Here is a 19,553-nt window from a genome sequence, read left to right on the forward strand (position 1 = left end):
CTCATTGCTACCTTCTACAAGGGACCTTTCCCAATTTTCCTCTTCCCTCACCGCCTCTAGTGTCTTCTTCCTGAAATCACCTTTCATTTGTCCTGTACCCCTCTTGTGTGTCTGCACATCACAATGTCAGAAGGCTCAGGCACCACTGAGTCTAACTCCCTTGTTTTCCAATGAGGAAACTGAAGTCGAGTGATTTGCCCAGGGTCACAACTATATAAGCAGTAAGTCTTCGGGGGAGGATTTGACCTCAGATCTTCCTGACTCTAATTTCAGAACTCTCTATTTACTCTCCTACCTCGTGGTCAGTTGCCTGAGGACAGGAAGAGTGTTTACTGCTGTTGTTTTCTCCTTTCATTGTATCTCTGGAGGTCAGTGCAGGGCCTGGAACATAATAACTACTTAAAAAGTGCTCGGTGACTTACTGACCATCCCCTTTCTCCCAATGCTTGAAGCCTATTACCATCCTGGCAGACTTCCTCTGACAATCTTCCACTTACCCAGAAATTCCCTAAACTGTAGCACCAGAAAGAGTAGCTCACTTCTTCAGATGCAGTTTAGCTAAAGCATGAGAACTATGGCCTTTTAATTCCTGGAAGCCACGCCTCTTGACATAGCCCCAGTTCTCCTTGTTTATATGTTTGCTTTCAGGCCTCCATACCACACGAATGACTCTTCTGCAGAGCAGTCACTTGATCTGAACCATGATGTTTCTGGTAGAACAGGTTGCTATGTCCTAAGTCCTCTAGCAATTGGAGATATAGTGATCTCCAACCAACCAACTATTCAATATATGCATTTGTGTTCTTTCATGGGAAAGTGAACAGTGGTCAATTCCCAAGTGCCCTTTAGGGGAATTATCTATATTCATTCCAATTTGATCTTGCCTCTTAAAAGGTTTCTTGACAAAATATAGCCAGGGTACTAATCCTCCTCCTCATCAATTAAGTGGCAGGTCCTTTCCACTCTGCAGAACACTAGGAGAGCCATTTCTGAGAAATGGTGGTAGGGGAGGAAGTTTGGAAGAAGCAAATGGACCTTGGCTGAAAATGGAGGTGAGGCTGTAGCAGATTTAGGAGAAATCACATGAGAATCACTTGAGCCCATCACTCTCCTGCTTAAATACTTTCTATGGCTCCCAATTGCCTCTAAAATAAAATACAACCCCCTCAGCCTGGCACATAATTGGGTTCCCACTCATGTTGCCAGCTTTATTCATTCCCTACTAGTTCTTCTCACATGCCTGATGTTGCAGACAAACTCAATTGGAAGGTTGGCCCTCCATCTCCCATCTCGATACATTTATACAGGCAGTCCCTTACTTCTGCAGTGTCTCCTTCCCCTCCCCTCTGCCTCTTAGAAGCCAGAGTTCCCTTCAAAGCTTAGCTCAGGTATTTCATTCTTCATAAAGGCTTCCTTGACCACCACAGTGCTTAGCACTCTCTGGCTTGACATATGGATTTGATTTATCTGGGTACAGTCTGACTTCCCCAAGAGAAGTCAAGCTCCTTGAAAGCAAAGACTAATTTATGTGTTTAGCTTCATAGCTTTGGGACCCGGTACACAGTAGGTGCTTTACAAATGCTTCTTTAATTTAAACAGCATTCTTGACTGAGGAGTGTGCTGACACAGTGTTTGTGGAACATGCACACACCTGGATTCTTCCACTAGGACTAATTATTTTGTTGACCAATTGAAGACAATAATGACACATTCCTGACATATGAATAAGGGGAAATAGTTTCATTTACTTTTAAAAAAAAAACTTGCATGCCTGTTTTCCTAAAGTGTTAATGCCTGGACAGCACCTTTGATCATGTATGAAGACATGATGTCCTCCCTGTATAGGACAATCTAAAGCAGTGGCACCTAACATGGGGCCTGCACCCCCCCCAATCCAGACACAACCTGTAGACATCCTGATGGCCAGGTAAGTGACCCTGCTTTCTATTTGAGGTGGACCCCATTGGTTGAAAGCCTGGTGTTCAGAAAGTAGGCAGGATTAACCTACTGTGAGAAAACCTGGATTCTGCTACTGATTAGCTGTGTGACCCTAAACATGGTACCTTCTCTCTCTCTGTCTCAATTTCCTCATCTCAGATATTTTAGATGGATTTGGAGGAACTGATCTCTAAGGCCCCTCCCATCTCAAGACCTCATGTGCTCCTATGGAGCCCCACAATCCACTGCTGATGGGTGCTTCACCCCCCGAGGTTCATTTGCTCCACATGGAAACATTTCCCCTCTGGCATGCATCACATGCAAAGTCATGGAAAATAATAAGCAAACCCTGGCAATAAAAGTCATCCTCAAGTGGAAGAAACATTGGGATGATTTGCATGGAGATGATATTTACATACTACAAGTAAGTGACTTAAAAATTAAAGAACAAATAGCAGAGCCCATTGCAGAAGCGGAGAAAAGATAATGGAACATAACAGTTCTCCCTCTTTTTCAGGGGTGGGAACTATGTGAGCTGAATGGCGCATATTTGATCAGATACAGTTACCATATTGGTAACATGTTTACCTGCTTTTCTTTGTTACATGGGATGGCTCAATTCTGGGACCAGAGAGTTTGAGTTTTAACTAGAAAAGACTAAATGTATCAATAAACATATTTTAAAAGACCCCACAACTAGAACTTTTTCTCTAAAGATATGTCACAGTTATCTCTCCTTCCTATAAATCTTTCCAGCTCCTCAAAGGCAGACATCAGGCACTGTCTTTTGCCTTTCTTTGTATCCCCAGAACCGAGCACAGTGCCAGGCATGTAACAGGGCCTTAATGCACATGTGCTGACTTGACATTTATAGGGCTCCTTATGGTTTCACAAAGGGTGTTATCTATATTATCTCCTTTGTGCCTTGTTACACAGCAGTGGTCTAAGTGTGGAGCTGGAGCCAGAAAGAAAGGAGTTCAAGTTGAACTCAGCCACAGGTTCTGTGACCTTCACTTCACTTAGTCTCTGGGTTTCAGTTTCCTATCAGCTATGATAGCTGGGCAGTTGGGAAGCTCAAATGAGATAATAATTGTAAAGTACTTTGCAAATCTTGAAGCACTACATAAATGCTATCATCTTCCTCCTCCTCATCATCACCTTCATCGTCATCTTCTTCTTCATCATCACCACCACCACCACCATCAGATTAAGTAGGTGTGGAACGGTCATAACCAGGCTTTATAAATCCCGCTTTGTTAGTTGTGTGGAAGATGGGTCACCTATGGGAGTGACTCGACAATACCCCCTTCATCATGCTCAAAGTGCCACGTGTTTCATTGTTATTGAGCAAAAGCATCCTCCAAGTGATCCATTTACAAGGCAGAGTTTTAGATCACCTGCTTAAGTTATGACTTGATCCTCTGAAGCTTAAGGATGGAAGCCAGGCAGACAAATCCTCTCCTATCCAGCAAGGTCCGCTGTGGCCCCACCTTTTCCTCTGGCTGCCACAAGCTGCCCACCTGGGTTTGTGAGGAGCCCTGCTATCTCTGGAGTTAGAAGGACCTGCCATGCTATGGAAGACAAACACTGGGGTGGGGGTTGGGAGTGCTGAATTAGGTGGTCTGCTCTCCCAGGAGGTTATTCAAAATACAATAGTGTCAGTGTTTAACTTTCACATGAGTGGTATGATTTATAAAAGGAGATTTTTTTTTTTACATAATGGGGAAGTACAAATGAATCTAAATAATTTACATTATGCAATAAGGGGGGGGGAAGCTGTTTCCCTAACAAATATTAAGTTAATTATGTTTATTGATGCAAAAGTAAGGTCAGGTGCCATAACAGAAGATGATGGGAACAAAAGCTGTTTAGGATTTATTTGTGTTGTTTGGGTGGGGGTTAGCACATGCACATACACATCTCACTATTTCAGGTTATCACTGAAAAAAAATATTCCTAGTCAGAAGAAACATTGATGCTGAGCATTTACGACTTTTGGTGGAAGCTAAAGATCTCTTCAAAGTATCCTGTTGTACAGAATGATGTTCTGAGGAAAGCTGATTCCATATGTACTTTCTACAAAATTAGCAGAAGACAAAATTAAATCGGTAGCCATGACTAAAAAGTTTATATTTATTTGATATGAATATATTTGAGATACTGTATATCAAATACATGTATGTATACACATATATGTTTATATGTATATGTGCACATGCATATATACATACACATATATTTACAATACATATATACATTTCTCTATATGTGTATGTGTATGTGTGTGTGTGTGTATATACACACACAAACATATATATACATAGATGAACACACACATAGAAATAAAATAAAACCCAATGAAGCAGAAGTCAAGACAGCTTCTACATCCCAGCGTTAGACACTCACAATGCCCCATGTAATTCAGAGAGCACAGATGCCAACTTGAAACTGAGAGTTTCTAAAATCCTAAACTGCTCCAAAGTTCACCACAACTTAACTTTAGATTTGCAAGGCCTGTGAGAGGTCTTCCAAGCCCCTCCACCTCCCCTGTTTTATAAATGAGGAAACTGTGACCCAGAGACCAAAGGGTATGTACAAGGCCAACCAGGCTGCCAGTGTCTGTGACAACATCTGAACTAGGTGTTCCCACTTCTAAGCAGAAAAAGCCATGATGCAATCCCCCCTTTTCCCATTCTCTCACCAGACCAAATTGAAGGGATTTGTTTCATGGCAAATGAAAATGTGCTAGTCATCTTCTCTAGTTGAGAACAGAGGACTTCTCAGCCAGTATTGGAAGACCTCATTCTTGACTTGGTTTCCTACCACAAAGAGCACGGTGATTGCAGACAGGCTGGTCTTCAAGCATGCGAAGGGCTTTCCCAGGAAGGAGTCACACTTGCTCTGCTTGGCCAAGAGGACAGATGGAGGAGGAACGGGAAGAAGAGGCAGAAGCTGCTTCAGAATAAACATAAGGGGAAAGCAAAACTGTAGCAACTTCGCAGTCAAGTGGATGGAAGCAGGGCATCGATGGGCTCCCCCTTGCAGGTCTTCAATTAAAGGTTCAATTTCCTGACCACTTGTCAGGATATTATAATACAGAATCTTACTAGGACCACCCTGGATCAGATGGCCTCCTGAGCCTCCAACTCTAACAATAAAAACAAAATAAAATGTTTTTTCATTATTGCTTGACTCTGCTCTTTCTTTCCCCCACTATTATAAATAAGTACTTTGATATGGCTTCCTTATCTTTCGCTTCTCGGATGACCTTTTTGCTCCAAAATAAAGCAATACTGTTTTAATTAAAGTTTGCACAGTACACACAGTTTGCACTTCAAAACCCACAAAAAGGTTCGTGACCTAATACGAGAAATAAAATATACTACTTGAGGGGGAGGAGCTATATGAGATCAACACCATTTAAAGAAAATTAGATTGTATTGCCCTTGGCCCCCAGTTTAGAAGTGCTGGAGACGCCCGTGGGTAATCAGGAGATTATACTTGGGGTGAATGAGGAAGCCATGATCTGCATTCCAACATCATCACCCACTAAGTTTGTCTAAGTGGCCAGGTGCTGCATCCAGCCTATCACGCACTCTTCTGAGCTAACAGGCAGACTTGACAATTACTGGTTGGAAACCAACCCATGACTAAGCCCATCCCCTTGACTGGAAGGGAAATCATTGCTTTCCAAGGCCATCTTGAGAGAACTGATATGTGTATAATGTTTTCTAAATTGTTCAGGCATTTAGAAGCTATATTCACCCAGCTAGAGCCTAAATATAGAGAATTAAAAGGCTCATAGAACAGCTCCCATACAGAGTAGGATTGTGGCAGTTAATCCAGTTACAGACATAAAGTTGTTTGTTTTTCCCTAATTTGTCAGTACTACAAATGTCGTAAGTTGTGAGGCTAATCCCATATGGAGAAGAATAACAGATGGACTTATATTTCAATTTTTGTGAAGTAAAACTAAATGTTGCACAAGTTGAAAAAATGAAAAAAAAACTGCTTGGCACTTAACAGAAAAGTTTCTCAAGACTTGACATTGGGGATCAGCTAAGGAGGTTTGGGGCAGGTGGAGACAAGTGAGAGCACATTGCAAACATGGAGATACACAAGGGAAAACAGGCAAAGGATGGATCTTATAACCACAATACAGATTCTAAAAACAAGAAGAGCTGGTTACTTCACAGGAAAAGAGCTCCCCTGCACACTTCCCAGGCCAGCCAGGCTCATCCCTTCACTCCTATCCTGGCTTCACTCTTTACTCTTTGGATTTCTCCACCATGCTCCAAAGCAGCCTGGGCACGTTGAAAGATCTCTTCTCATCTGCGCCTCCTTCTTCCAATTCAGGAGTCCCCTCTCTCAACCTGCATTTTAAGAAAGTGTCTAGTCCAGCCATTTTTACTCCTTCACTCCTGGATTTATTCCTGACTCCATCATTTCCTCTACCTATTTTTCAGGTCCCTTATACTTACATACCTACATACATGCATGCATGCATACACACATATATGCATGCATATAAAGTTGCAGACAAAGAGGTACAGATAGAAATAAAGGAGTATAAACACAGACCTAGATATATATAGTCAGTAAGACATAGAGAAAGTATATAGTGGGGAAAATAGCCCTTCTAACACCCAAAAGATCAGACAGACAAAATACAAGAAAGAAGCTAAGGCTACAAATAGCTATACAAAAATGCCCAAGGATTAGGTAATATCAAGACAATGAATGTTCTACTAGTTCACATTTATATAGTGCTTTAAGGTTTACCAAGAGCCTTAAAAATACCATCTCATTTGATCCCCACATCAACCTTCGGAAGTAGGTACTATTAATATTCCCATTTTATAAATGAAAAAAACTGAGGAAGACCAAGATTATGTTACTTTTCTAGGGTCATACAGATAGTGTCTAAGGCAGGATTTGAACTCATGTCTTCCTGACTCCAGATTCAGTGTTTTATCACTTAGACTTGGTGACATAAAACCTATGACTGGAATGTAGCTCTCTACATTTTCAAAATATCTTTATATAGAAGAAACATAATATATAAAAAGCCTGGAGTGCATTATGTATTAAGAAGGTATATACATATACACACCCACACACATGAGAAAATCCAACAATCAGAGGGAAGAAGCATGACCGGAAATCTTAGGTTAAAACCAATGAAAAATGAACAGAAGTGATTTCACCACCAGGGTCTACTAGAGAATAAACATCTGCATAGAAAGACAAGCTGACTTCAGGAAAGAAATCAAAAGCATGGCAGAGGAGTGAAGGGGGACTTTGGTGATCTAGTCATCTGTTAGAATGCATTCTCTCTCTCTCTCTCTCTCTCTCTCTCTCTCTCTCTCTCTCTCTCTCTCTCTCTCTCTCTCTCTCTCTTTCTATGTCTCTCTGTCCCCCTTCTTTTATCTTTCTCTGTTTCCTTCCATCTCTCTCTGTTTCTCTCTATATATCTATCTGTCTCCCTTCTTTTCTCCCTCTTTCTCTCTTTGTCTCCCTCCATCTCTCTAATAGAGAAGGTGAGAAAAACTGGACCCAGTCTCCCATGTATCCTAGACTTTAGAAGACCAGATTTCAAAGCATTCATAGGAAGAATAGGTGGATTTCACAGACCAAAATGCCACAGGGCTATTTTAACTGAGGAAGGATGAGACGGTCTGAAGGATAAAATTTAAAACATGTTACTCCTGCTCTCAGGTTACTTCCCCAAATTCCCATTCGAGGGCTGGATTTCAAGATTGGGATTATTCCCTCTCACCTCAGGGTTTCAATGATACCCTTAAGGGACCTGGAATTCCAGCATGACTGTTCTGAGCTCCTCAGGAAGTTTCCCCTAAGTGCAGCTCTCTGCTCAGCTCTGGGGGCTGTTGCCTTTGCAGAATCCTGACAATGCATGTCTTGGTATCTCTAAGCTCCCATTTAGTAAACCATATCAGCCTGGCTTATTGTCTCTGATGACGTGGTCATCATCAGGGGAAATACTGCACTCTTGCCAAGCTCACTGCCAATCACTCTTGCTCACAGTGGGTCCATCTGCCTCCTCAAGGAGCTCCCAGGGCCAAGAAGCTGCTGAAACTTCATAGCTTGACCTTTGGACCTTAAGCCTCTGAAGCAGCTTGCTGTAAAGATCTGGCAGTTTCAGCCAATCACAGAAGAATTCGAATGTGGCCTGGTCTGTTTTTCTTCAATGAACCAAGTATGAAATCCCTCCTCCCACCCTGATTCATGTCTTGGCTTGGTTTGCAACTTGCATGGATTGACCGCTTCAGCCAGAATTCTAGACCTTCTGTGTTAACCTTAGTCAGGCAGGCTATAACCCCATTCCCTTACCATTACAGAAAGTAAAAATCATTCTGAACATGAAGAAAAATTGGAAGGAAGTGAAGAGTGTAATAATGTGTATAGACAAGACACACTTTAATTTTAAAAGTTTATACTACAAAGGCAGAAAGAAGTAAGGGAAGGTAACAGAAGATGAAAGTAACAGTATGGTGTAACTGTACAGATGGAATGGGGGGGCAAAAGCTCAGAAAGAGCTGAATCTGAGTGGAAATCCATCAATGAGCATTTATTAAGCACCTACTATATACAAGGCAGCTTGTGAAGGGCTGAAGATACAAAGACAAAGCAAAATAGTCTCTGCCCTCAAGAAGCTTGTGTTCTAAAGGAGGTAACAACATGTATACTTACAGGCAAATTCAAAGCATACACAGAGCAACCATTGGGGGAAAGACACTAGAGACAGAGGGAGTCAAAGAAGATCTCTTACAGAAGCTGGCACCTGAGCTGAGTTCTGAAGGAGGCTCAGGGTTTGAAAAGGCAGCAGTGAGGAGTGACATTGTCATAAAGTCTCAGAAATGAGAAATGGAGAGTCATATGTGAGAAGCAAGGCAAGGCTACTTCAGCTTCACTGGCAGCAAAGGAGGCTCTCAGAAGGGAGGATGTTGCTGTCCAGCGTGGGTGAGATGGTGATCACTGACGACAAAACAGTGGCATTCAGTGCTCCCTGGTTCTTTGGTTTATATTTTTTTTCTGACAAATGGAATGACTTTTGGACCAGAAAGAATTCAACAAAAGATAATAGGGAATTGATAAAAGAAAAGATACTGTGGGGAGATTAGCTACCCTTCATGAATTCAGGTCACTGGGCTAAGATGAATCATATCCTCAGGTAATGAAAGAACAGATAGGTGTGACGGCTGAATCACTGTGGCATGGTAAAGATCATGAGAGGAAAAAAAGAAAAGATACCTTGGATCTAAATGAGACTGGTTGTCCTAATTAGAGAGACAGAGACAGAAAGACAGAGAGAGACAAAGAGGTGGACATAACAGAGACAGAAATAGAGAAACAGACAGACAAATGGAAACTGACACACAGAGAATGATAGAGACAGAGAGAAAATGCATTCTACAGACTAGAAAGTCAACCACCTAGATGTTGTAGCACGTTCTAAAATGTTTCCAGGACCCAGAGTAATAGACATTGACCCACTAGAATAGCAAGAAGGGGAACTTCCAGGAGAACAGGTTTTGGCAAAAAATAAATGTTTTTTTTTTAAAGTAATTGTCAAGCTGTTAAATGAGCCCAAACTATAGATATAATTTTAGCCAAGTATTTCATCAAATATCCTATGATGTGGTGGAAAACATGGTGAGGTGGTGACTAGATCTTGGACCATCTGGTAGATTCAGAACAAGAGGAGATATTTGATCCAGAACAGTCATTAATGCTTCAGTATTCCCTTGGAACCTTGGTTCCCATGGTGCTTGGCTATGTCCTATTACACATGTCTTTTTAATGAGGAATAATATACAAGAGCTACATGAATGTTTCATTTCTATTCTTTTAAATTGAGCCAACATTTAATAACATACATATTGTTATTATTGGAATGGTATGGTATTTTGTGATGATTTGTGGATTCTCTCACCTTTGAATGCCAAATTGTCCACATCACATGAAAAAATGAGCATTTTTATCAATGACTTAGACAAAGGGAGAGATGGCACCTTTTCCATTGTTCTCCTAATACCAAGCTGAGTGGTATCACTAGCTCACTGCATGGCAGAAGGAGGATCCAAAGAGATCTTCATAAGATTGAAATACAATAAGGATAAAGAAAACATCACCACACCTGGGTTCAGGAAAGGGATATCATGAGTACATGAGTGAAATCACAGTTTTTAGGGAGCACGCAAAAAAAAGATCTTGGTGTTTCCATGGCCAGTGAACTCAGTAGAGTCATCAGTGTGAAACGGCCCTCCCAGAAAGCTGATGGGATGTGGCACTGCACTGAGACCCTGGCTTTCAGGAATAAGCAAGTAGAGAGCTTGCCTAGCCCACCCTCATTAGATGAACTCTGGAGCACTGGGTTCCAATCTGGTTCTGGCAATACTTCTGAAGGTCATGTTACCTGGAGGGCATTCAGAGAAGGGGAGTAAGCCTCCTGTGGGACCTTAAATCCATTGGAAGTGACTGGGGATAGTAAATGTGTAGCATAAATAGCTGGAGTAGGACACATTTCCTTCCCCTGGAAATGATAAGCAATAATGCACATCTTGTTTACTTCCAATGGGTTATCATCCCCTTGAAGATAGGGATTTCTTGGGCTTCGTAGGATGGAATCATCTAATTATGAGGCAGCTTGGTGGTACAGCAGCCTGGAGGCAAGGTGTTAGAACTCAAATCTGGTCTCAGGCACTTAGTAGCCATGTAAACTTAAACAAATGACTTAACCTCCCTCTGCCTCAGTGTCCTGGTCTGCAAAATGGGAATAATAATAACACCCACCACTCAGGGCTGTTTTTAGGATCAAATGATATTGAATACATATGGCTCTTTGCTAATCTTAAATCACTATATAAATGCCTGTTATTATTATTGTTGTTGTTGTTATTGTTATTAATATTCTTAAGAGTTAAAAGATCAATGTGGGTGTTCTATATCTATATGTTTCTTCCCAGCATATCCACATTGGAATGAAGCTCAGAGGCCTAATCTATAGGGTAACCAGAACTGGTCAGTCACCATTCACTGTGCTGGCTGCCACCTTTTTCTTCTTCTGCTTCTTATTTTGTTTAATTTAGTGGGTTTTTTTTTTTGCAATTGACAAATATCGATGTCTGCTTCCTGTCTTCCTCCTCCATCGACGGTGGGGGGAGGGGCAGGGAGGGAAGAAGGAAACCTCAGCCCTTGGGGCACATCCACAGTCACACAAGGCTTTATCCACTTCTGGAATGCATCGCTCATTCTGCACCTTGAATCCACCCTCACTCGGGAGGTGGGTCACATGCTTCACCACTGGACCTCTGGCACGTGTCATTGAAACGGTCATAGCTCTTGAGTTACACACAGCAATTTGTCTTTATGTTGTTCCTGTTCTGGAATGAAGTGGATTCCTGGTTCCATATCTCATTCTATACCAGTTGCTCCTATAAATTTCCAGCTTATCACTATTCCTACTAAAACATTCATAACTGACATCAAGCCTCCGTGTATTATGCAACCAAGACACAGAGCAGGAGCCTTGTAATCTCTACTCCTGAAAGTCTGATGATTTTAATCAGCCCCGAATTGGAAGGTTTCTTGATTGTGATATCACACAAGTGACTCGCATCGTGCTTTGTAGTATTGCACATTGTCGTGCGTTAAGCTGCCCAGATCTTTTTCTTCCTTTGTTAAAGCTGCCATCTCCCCCATCGTGTACTTGTGGAATTGAGTTTCGAAATTAAGTACAGGATAAAACTTTCTACTAATTCCCATAAAATTTTATTTTATACTATATTGACTGAATATTAGGTAATAGTTCATCATTTTGCAATAAAAATAAAAAATTCCATTATTTACTAGGTAAATAATCTTCCACCATCCCGGGAACAGTAACATCGTGGAGCAGAAATGTATTTGGAAATTTGAGTCCAAAATGTCAGTACTACAAGTATCAATATCAGAAATCCAAGTGGGCATGAGAACATCTCAGTTAAGAAAACTCACACTTCTTGAAAACAGTTAAGACCTAGATTTACATTGAAATTTCTTTTTAGAATATCATGTAATCCGTCTCTACTGGAGTTCTCTTAAGCACCGGAAAAGTCATTCCATTTTCCATTTCTTCCAATCTCTCTGTCATAAGAAGCACAGAGAGCAGAATTCTATATTTTGGTAATTAATTTCCTTAAGATAATGCTAGAAACATCAGGTTCTTTAAAATATAGATGAATTTCAAGGTGAGCCCGCTCCTAGCTGTTATTAATGGCCTATGATTTATTGTGACAAGAGGCCCAATCTGAAGCACCCATTATTAGCAGGGCTTTTTATAAACTCTAATTGGCCTCTGCTATAGCAAAACTGGAAAAGGGCCATAGAGAAAATGGATTCACCTCTGGAATTGAATAGAATGGCCATCACTAGGTGTTACAGACCTTGTGCAAACAATCAAAGTTGTGTCCTTGCAAGAAGAGAGAGTCCTACCTTCAATGTTCTCCTACGTCTATGGGAACATGTTTCATTTTGGGGAGCTCACAGCACCCAAGCCTGGCTAGACAACCAAGACAAAAGTGAATGTGTCCACACTGGATTTTCCCTATCCCTCTCTTTTAAAGACCTGCTTTAATCATTCAATCAGCCAGAATTGCCTTGAGAAGCCGTATACCAGCGGCGCTGGGCTAGACACTTGTGGAGCAAGAGAAAAAGAGAATTCTAAGACCCGGCCCCTGGTATAAGAACCTTCCAGTTTAACTTTGGACTCAAGTAAAACATGCTCAGAGAAACACTGGACTGGGAGGGAAGAAGAAACTTCATAGGTGAGTTTTTATATGTGGAAAATCACTGAACTCTGGTCACTGGGTCCACAACATATCTGTACTCTCACCAAATGATTTTATCTAGACCCTCTTTGCAGCAAGGAGAACTTTACACGCTCCTAATCAATTCACTGTCGCAGTTATCACAATGGCTTTTCCAAATCTTTTCATTCTTCTCAAACCTCCCATGGTTCCTCCACCCCTATCCTCTCTGTTGAGGAGCTTGCCTGATATTACACTAAAAAAAAAAAAACAAAAAAATAACAAAAAAACTGAGGCCATTTGCCAAGAGAGCCTTTTCTCCCCTTCTCCTCTTCTCACATTGCTCAGATGCAATTACTTACTATCTTCTTCTGTGTCCATGTTTTGCATCAACAATTGTCCTTCTTCTTGCCAAGGCAAAATCTTACACGTGCACCTCGTTCCATCCTCTGCTCTTTTCCCGCATGATGCCCTTTAAACAACCCCAATCTCTCTTTAGTCTTCAAGTCTTTCTTAGTCTTTAGTCTCTTCTGCATTTCTGCTGGCTCCTTCCCTGCTCCCTACAAACATGTCCATGAATCCATTATCATAAAAATGAATAAATGAAGGAAAAAGTAAATAAACAGCCCTTCATTTAATCCAATTGTTCTAAGCTATTAGCTCTCATCCCACATCTCTTCTCTGTTTCATGTCCCACGTCCTTGAGAAAACTATCTGCCTTCACTGCCTCAACTTTCTTCTCATTCTCTTGCAAATCCTGGGCAATCTACTTCCAACCTCAGCATTTAATTGAAATTGCTCTCTCCAAATTACCAGTGATGCTTTAATTGATACATTTAATGGCCTTTTCTCAATCATCATCTCGGCTGACCCCTCTGCACCCTCTGACAATGTCAATTACTCTCTCTTCCTAGAAACTTTCATCTCTAGGTTTTCATGATGCTATTCTCCCCTTTATCTCCCACTACTTATTCAACCACTCCTTTTTCAGTTTCCTCTGGTTGATCTTTATTCAGGGGAAACCTACTAAGGATGAATGACCCCCAAGGGCAGTCCTGGACCTTTGTCTCTTTTCCCAGCATATGTTCTCACTTGGTGATCTCATTAGGTCCCATTGGTTCAATTATTTCCATGCAAGTGATTCTCAGATCTATACGATCCAGCCCTAATCTTCTTCCTGAACACTAGTTTGCCATCATCAACTGCCTCTCAGATATCTTGAAGCCAATATCTTATAGGCATCTCAAACTCATAATGTCCAAAAGAGAACTCATTTTCTTCCTTCCAAAATCCTGTTTTGCCCAGGTACATTATTATCCTCAAGGGCACCATGATCCTTCTAGTCACTGGGGCTCACCACCGTTGTGTTATCCTTGACTCCACATTCTTATGCCACCTACACAATGTGGTCAAATCTTGTCATTTTTATGTCTGCAATAATAAAAGCAAGTGGTTACTATGTGTGAGGCACAGTGCTAAGCACCAGAGATACAAAGAAAAGCAAAACGAATCCTTGTTTTCAAGGAAGTCACATCCTAATGGGAGAAAACATGGAAAAAGTGTACATGCAAAAAAAAAAACCACACACAAAAAGTGTAATGCAAGATCCACTCAGTGTAAGCAGGAGATAACATCAGAGGGCAGGCCCTAGCACTGGGGTGAATTGGGAAAGGCTTCCTGCAGAAAGGGAGAGTTGAGCTGAATCTCAGAAGCTTGCTTTTGGGGGTAAGGACAGAAAGCATTGCAGGCATGGAGGACAGCCAGGGAAAAGGCAGATAGATGTGGGAGATGGATCACCTTGTCCAAATTACAGTGAGAAGGCCAGTGCCATTGTATGACAGAGGACATGGAGGGGAGGAAGGAACGACAACACCAGAAAGGCAGCTCCAAGGAGGATCTAGCTTTTCTAGCCAAGGAGAGGATTTTCTATCTGATCCTGGAAGTCACAGGAACCTACAACTGCCGTATGTACGTCCCCTTTCCTCCTCTCCAGTAGCCACCAACGTCTCCTCCCTCAGACTGCTCTAACTCCCATCTAACTGGGCTTCTCACCTTCTCTCTCCACTTAGCTGTCAAAGAGATTCTGCCAATGCACAGGTTTGACCACGTCCTGCTTTCCCTACTAATCACACTCCAGCAACTCCCTAACACCTCCAGGGCATTTAAAGCCCTTTACAATGGCAGCTGCCTTTCTCCTCTACTCCCACTTTATTCCCTGCTCAGCACTCTGTGGGCCACTGACAATGGCCCATTTGGGGCTCCTCAGACAGGACACTCCCTCTTTCCATTTGTACTGATTGTCATCCATAACTAGGCACACCATCTCCTCACTACCATGTCCCAGATTCTCTGGTTGCCCCCAAGACTCAGTTCACATATCACCTTCCTAAGGACCCTCCCCATCATGCTCCCAAATTCCCCAGCCCCTTCCTCCTATATTAGCTTCCAGATTCCCTCATGAATATATGCAGTTAGTTATGTGCTGACTCTCCTATTAGAGTGTAAGTTCCTTGAAGGCAGGGAGCATACATCATGGGGAAGTCACATGGCCATCCTGAGCCTCAGTTGACCAGTCTGTAAGATAAACATCAAAATACTCATTTTACCTATCTCACAAAGTTATTGGGAGTGAAGTTCATAACAGATACTGTGTGTAACATGCTTAGAAAAATTTAAATTATTTTATAAATATCAATTATCATTATAACATATTACAAATTCGCATTTCCCTCATGGCCTAACTCTATCAAACATGCTTCAATAAGATTGACCTTGAGATAATTCTTCTAAGCACATATTAGTTAGGTGCTGGTGGCAAGGTTACTGGCACTAGAGAATGGCTTATCCCCAGCTCCTGGGCGGTAAGGAGTCAGATGTGGTCCCCTACCAGATCTGTTGCCTGCAAAGCCTCTTCACCATAAACTCTTATTCATCATCCATCCAACAAATATCTAGTAGGCACCCACTGAGTACTAAATGATAGGGGCACAAAGAATCATGCCGGCACTCATATTTATAAAGAGCTGTCCTCCTTTAAGGGAATGGAAATCTACTTGCTCTAACTCTTGATAGCATATCAGCATCATCTCTGAACATAGAGACAATCTCACACGTCAATTTTATAGTTATACACTGAATGGAGGGATAACCAGTCGGTCAACCCACATTCATGAAGAACCTATTATGTGCCAGGCACCGTGCTAAGCACTGGCATAGCTTACACAATGAATGGCAAAGTCAAGATTCCAAAAGACCTTGACAGGTAAAATCATCAGGCTAACTCTAACAAGATGAAAATGAATAGGGAAGAATTTCAAGTCTGTCTGGTTAGTGGAGAAGATCCAGCTCCCACTTTTAAGGTAAAGGAGGCCTGGACAGAAGGCAGCTGTTCTAAACAGATCTGAAGGGTGTTAGTGAACTACAGACTTAGCATAGGCCAGCAGAGTGAGGAGTTAGCCCCCCAAAGTAATGAGATCGTGGGCAGCATTGAGAGGGCTATATCTTCAAGGAACAGAGACATGATGATCCCATTCTACTCTGACCTCATCAGACTCCTTTTGAGTCTTACTATGTTCAGTCACGGGCACCACGATGGAAAGAGGCAGCTTATAAGCTAGAAAATGTCCAGAAGAGGGCACCCAGGAGGAAGAGGTTCACGAAGACCTCAAATTCATGATAGATGAGGATACATTAAAGGAAATGAGTACGTTTTAGATTGCAGGCTCCTTGACAGCAGTGACTTTCTTTTCATTCATCGTGTCCCCAGTGCTTAGCCCCAAGTCTGGCTCATAGTAGGTGCTTAATAAACGTTGCTTGGATTGGTTTGGCTTGGATTGGACTGGAATAGAGCATTTTGGGGGCATGACAAGGGAGAAGACATAATGGAAGAGATGTGTTCTAGGGCCCCAAAGGGTAAAACCAGGAGCAATGAATGAACTGAGGCTGAATATTGGGGGAAACTTCCTGATAACTAGAGGTGGATGGCCACTGAGACCCTTTTCCAACTTTCAAATTCTTTAAATCTAAGAATCAAATGATCCAGCACGCTGGGTACACAGAGCCATTCTGTATGACTTGCTGTCACATATGTTCAGACACGTGACTTGCTGAGTCTATTCACTATACAGTCAGCTTTGGTGCCATGGCTTGCTGTCCAGGCCAAACCTCCATGTGCAGCTGGAGCTCCCTCCGTTCAGCCCCTTGGCATCCTCAGACAGCCTCTGCAGCAAATTATCTTCTACTCAATTCCACTGCTTTTCAGTGATAGTGGGGTCTGTGCCTACACTACAGCTGAGGTGTATTACCAAGCCAAAACTTCATTTCTAGATGGGCAATTAGACATTCTAAATGATATCCTCAGCAAATGTTTTCAAATGTTCCTGATTCAAGTGACTAAGTGAAAACTTTTTAAATATCATGGATTATTTTACTGTGACGAACAGGAAACCAGTGTGCCATCCCATAAAGTGATGATACATGTGAAAACGAGCTCCAAGTATCCCTTTGTGTTTGGTTTCTTCCAATTGAAGACACCACAGCTTCCATTTCTTTTCTGTAGAATTTCCTCCACAGGTAAATTCCACAGGAAACTCACATAGAAACTCGTTAAGTGTCAGCCCAAGCCATATAGTAATATTTCTATGAAAGGCAAAGCCTCTATATCTCATTTATTTAGATGTGAGAGTAAACTGCACCAAAGAATGCTGATGCCACTATGACAGAGCGTGTAGGTAGATTGATTGGTTAAGGATTCTCAGTCGTGCTCTATTACTGCAGATAAATGTCCCCAAATGTGCCCCAAGTATCAGCAACCACAGGCATCTCAGCTACAGGTAGGGGAAAAGGGCTCTGATATGTCTCACCCCAAAACATCCCCCAAAGGGAATCCAGACACTGGACTAAAATTTCCCCTTTATATCAAAATTCACTGTAGTATCTGTGTCAAAAGATAGTGTCCCTGTCTGTAGCCATCAATAGCAGTATAAATGCCAGATGTCTCAAAAGGCTTAGCGCAGTTTAAAGATTCTGTAGCTAGAAATATAGATATAGGTATAGGCATAGGTACAGACTTTCACACTTTACAGAAAATAACAAAGGAGCCCCTGATAGTGATATAAACTGAGATGGTTAAAACAAGAGACAAACTTCCTTGCTTCTGCCCAGCATGGACAGGAAAGTGCTCTCTTCTTGGGAAAGAAGAGACATGGAGGAGACTGAGCCTATGTCTTCCCTGTATCCTAAAGACAAAGTTCCGATTTCCTCTGAAAAGCCCGGGGTCCAGGAAAGAAGCCCCTGCGGCTCATTCCCATCAACAATGAGATCTTCACCTTAAAGGGGGGCATCTGTCAACAAAGGGGGATGCTGACCCCTCCTCATTCTGCCAGTTCCCCCCAATATCCTACTGCCCCACAAACCACAGCAGAAGAGTTTGGCATGCTGCTCAATTATGAAGACGTTCACATGAGAGGAAAATCAAAGGCATCACTGTCTTCTTCCATCCATTTACAGACACAGACCCAGCTCCCCTCCCTCATTCACAAACATGCAGAGGCATTTGTGACACTTAGTGTCTTCACCAGTGCACAAAAGTTCAGCACCATTTGGGCACCTACCGGCTGTTGAACTTCTCTGGGTGTTTCTCTCTCATGATGTGGAATCTGTGGGCGATGGAGGCATCCTAAGAGGGAAAAACAATTCTGAAGTTAAATACTGTTATCATAGAGAAATGACAGATTTAAAAGCCAGAGTCCTAGCTCCTAGATGCCACAGGGCAGGAAAGGATCAAACTCAGGTTAAGATGCTTCACTTTTGCACATCTTTTTCAATGTTTTACAAAAGCCAGATTTTCAATCCTGAGACTCTTTCTGTTTCAAAAATAGCCGTAATTTCCATCCCTTTCAAAATTTGAACTTGTTTTCCAAATTATAGCCAAGCACATGGACAAGCATATTTCTAAAAAGTATTTGAGGAGGTTGTTAAATGAATATTCGCTGAATTGTCTAAGGGAGGGGAAGCCACATATGGAAACCTCTGGGTCAATATACATATGGAAAATGGAGGTCTGGGGATTGCAGAAATTTTCACCTAACAAATTATCACTAAATACAAAGAATTAAGTTCTTTAGAAATCAGTTCTGAGGAACAATTAGATAACCACCAATAGTACAGCCAGGCTCTTAAATTGTTCTCTCCTTCCCACTAGAGTAACAGAAGACAAACTACTCTGACCCTTACAGAAGAGAGATATAACCAAAAACTTGAGATGCTCATGGGGTCCCTAAGCTCTTGGCAAAGGGAAGACTTTGACATTAAGAGCACAGCTTCCAGTTCCCAATGGCACATCACGTGCTCAAATGGATAGAGAGTAAAAGACACTTCCCCAGTAAACTCCCTTCTAGCTGACCTCAGATAGCTGCCAGAACCTCTTTTGGGACTTTCATCCCCACTTTATTAAACACTATAGTCACAAATATGTCCGCAATGATGGCAGGGGGTGGTGGTGGGAAAAAACACTGTGGAAGGCTTAGTTATTAATTTACTTCCAGATAAAAGAGGACAGCAAAAGTTCATAGAAAGAGTAAAACAAATAGGGTAATGAAATTGCATATTTGAATAAACCCAGAAAATACAATTCAACGATGACATGACATGTCTAGTGAATAAAATGAAGAAGTTAATGGTTGTACTTACACAACACAAATGAGTGGGCCCAACATGCATTAGATGAGATTGGTGCCCACCAGAGATAGCAAAGGGATGCTTAATTCTCCATGCAAGTTTGAAGTAGTTGAAAATTCCCTCCAAACT

The 19,553-nt window shown here is 41.8% G+C and overlaps 1 protein-coding gene across 4 annotated transcripts in view; it reads right to left on the reverse strand.

The window, feature by feature from the left end:
- DGKB (diacylglycerol kinase beta) overlaps nucleotides 1-19,553 on the reverse strand; it is a 667,225-nt gene that overhangs the window by 266,520 nt on the left and 381,152 nt on the right. For all 4 annotated transcript variants that reach the window (XM_021000103.2, XM_021000102.2, XM_021000101.2 and 1 more), the window contains one exon: nucleotides 18,359-18,423. In XM_021000103.2, coding sequence (XP_020855762.1) covers nucleotides 18,359-18,423 — 65 coding nt within the window. The remainder of the gene's footprint in view (nucleotides 1-18,358; nucleotides 18,424-19,553) is intronic.

This window comes from Phascolarctos cinereus, unplaced genomic scaffold (genome assembly GCF_003287225.1).
Source record: "Phascolarctos cinereus isolate Bilbo 61053 unplaced genomic scaffold, phaCin_HiC Scaffold_1;HRSCAF=81, whole genome shotgun sequence".
Lineage (NCBI taxonomy): Eukaryota > Metazoa > Chordata > Mammalia > Diprotodontia > Phascolarctidae > Phascolarctos > Phascolarctos cinereus.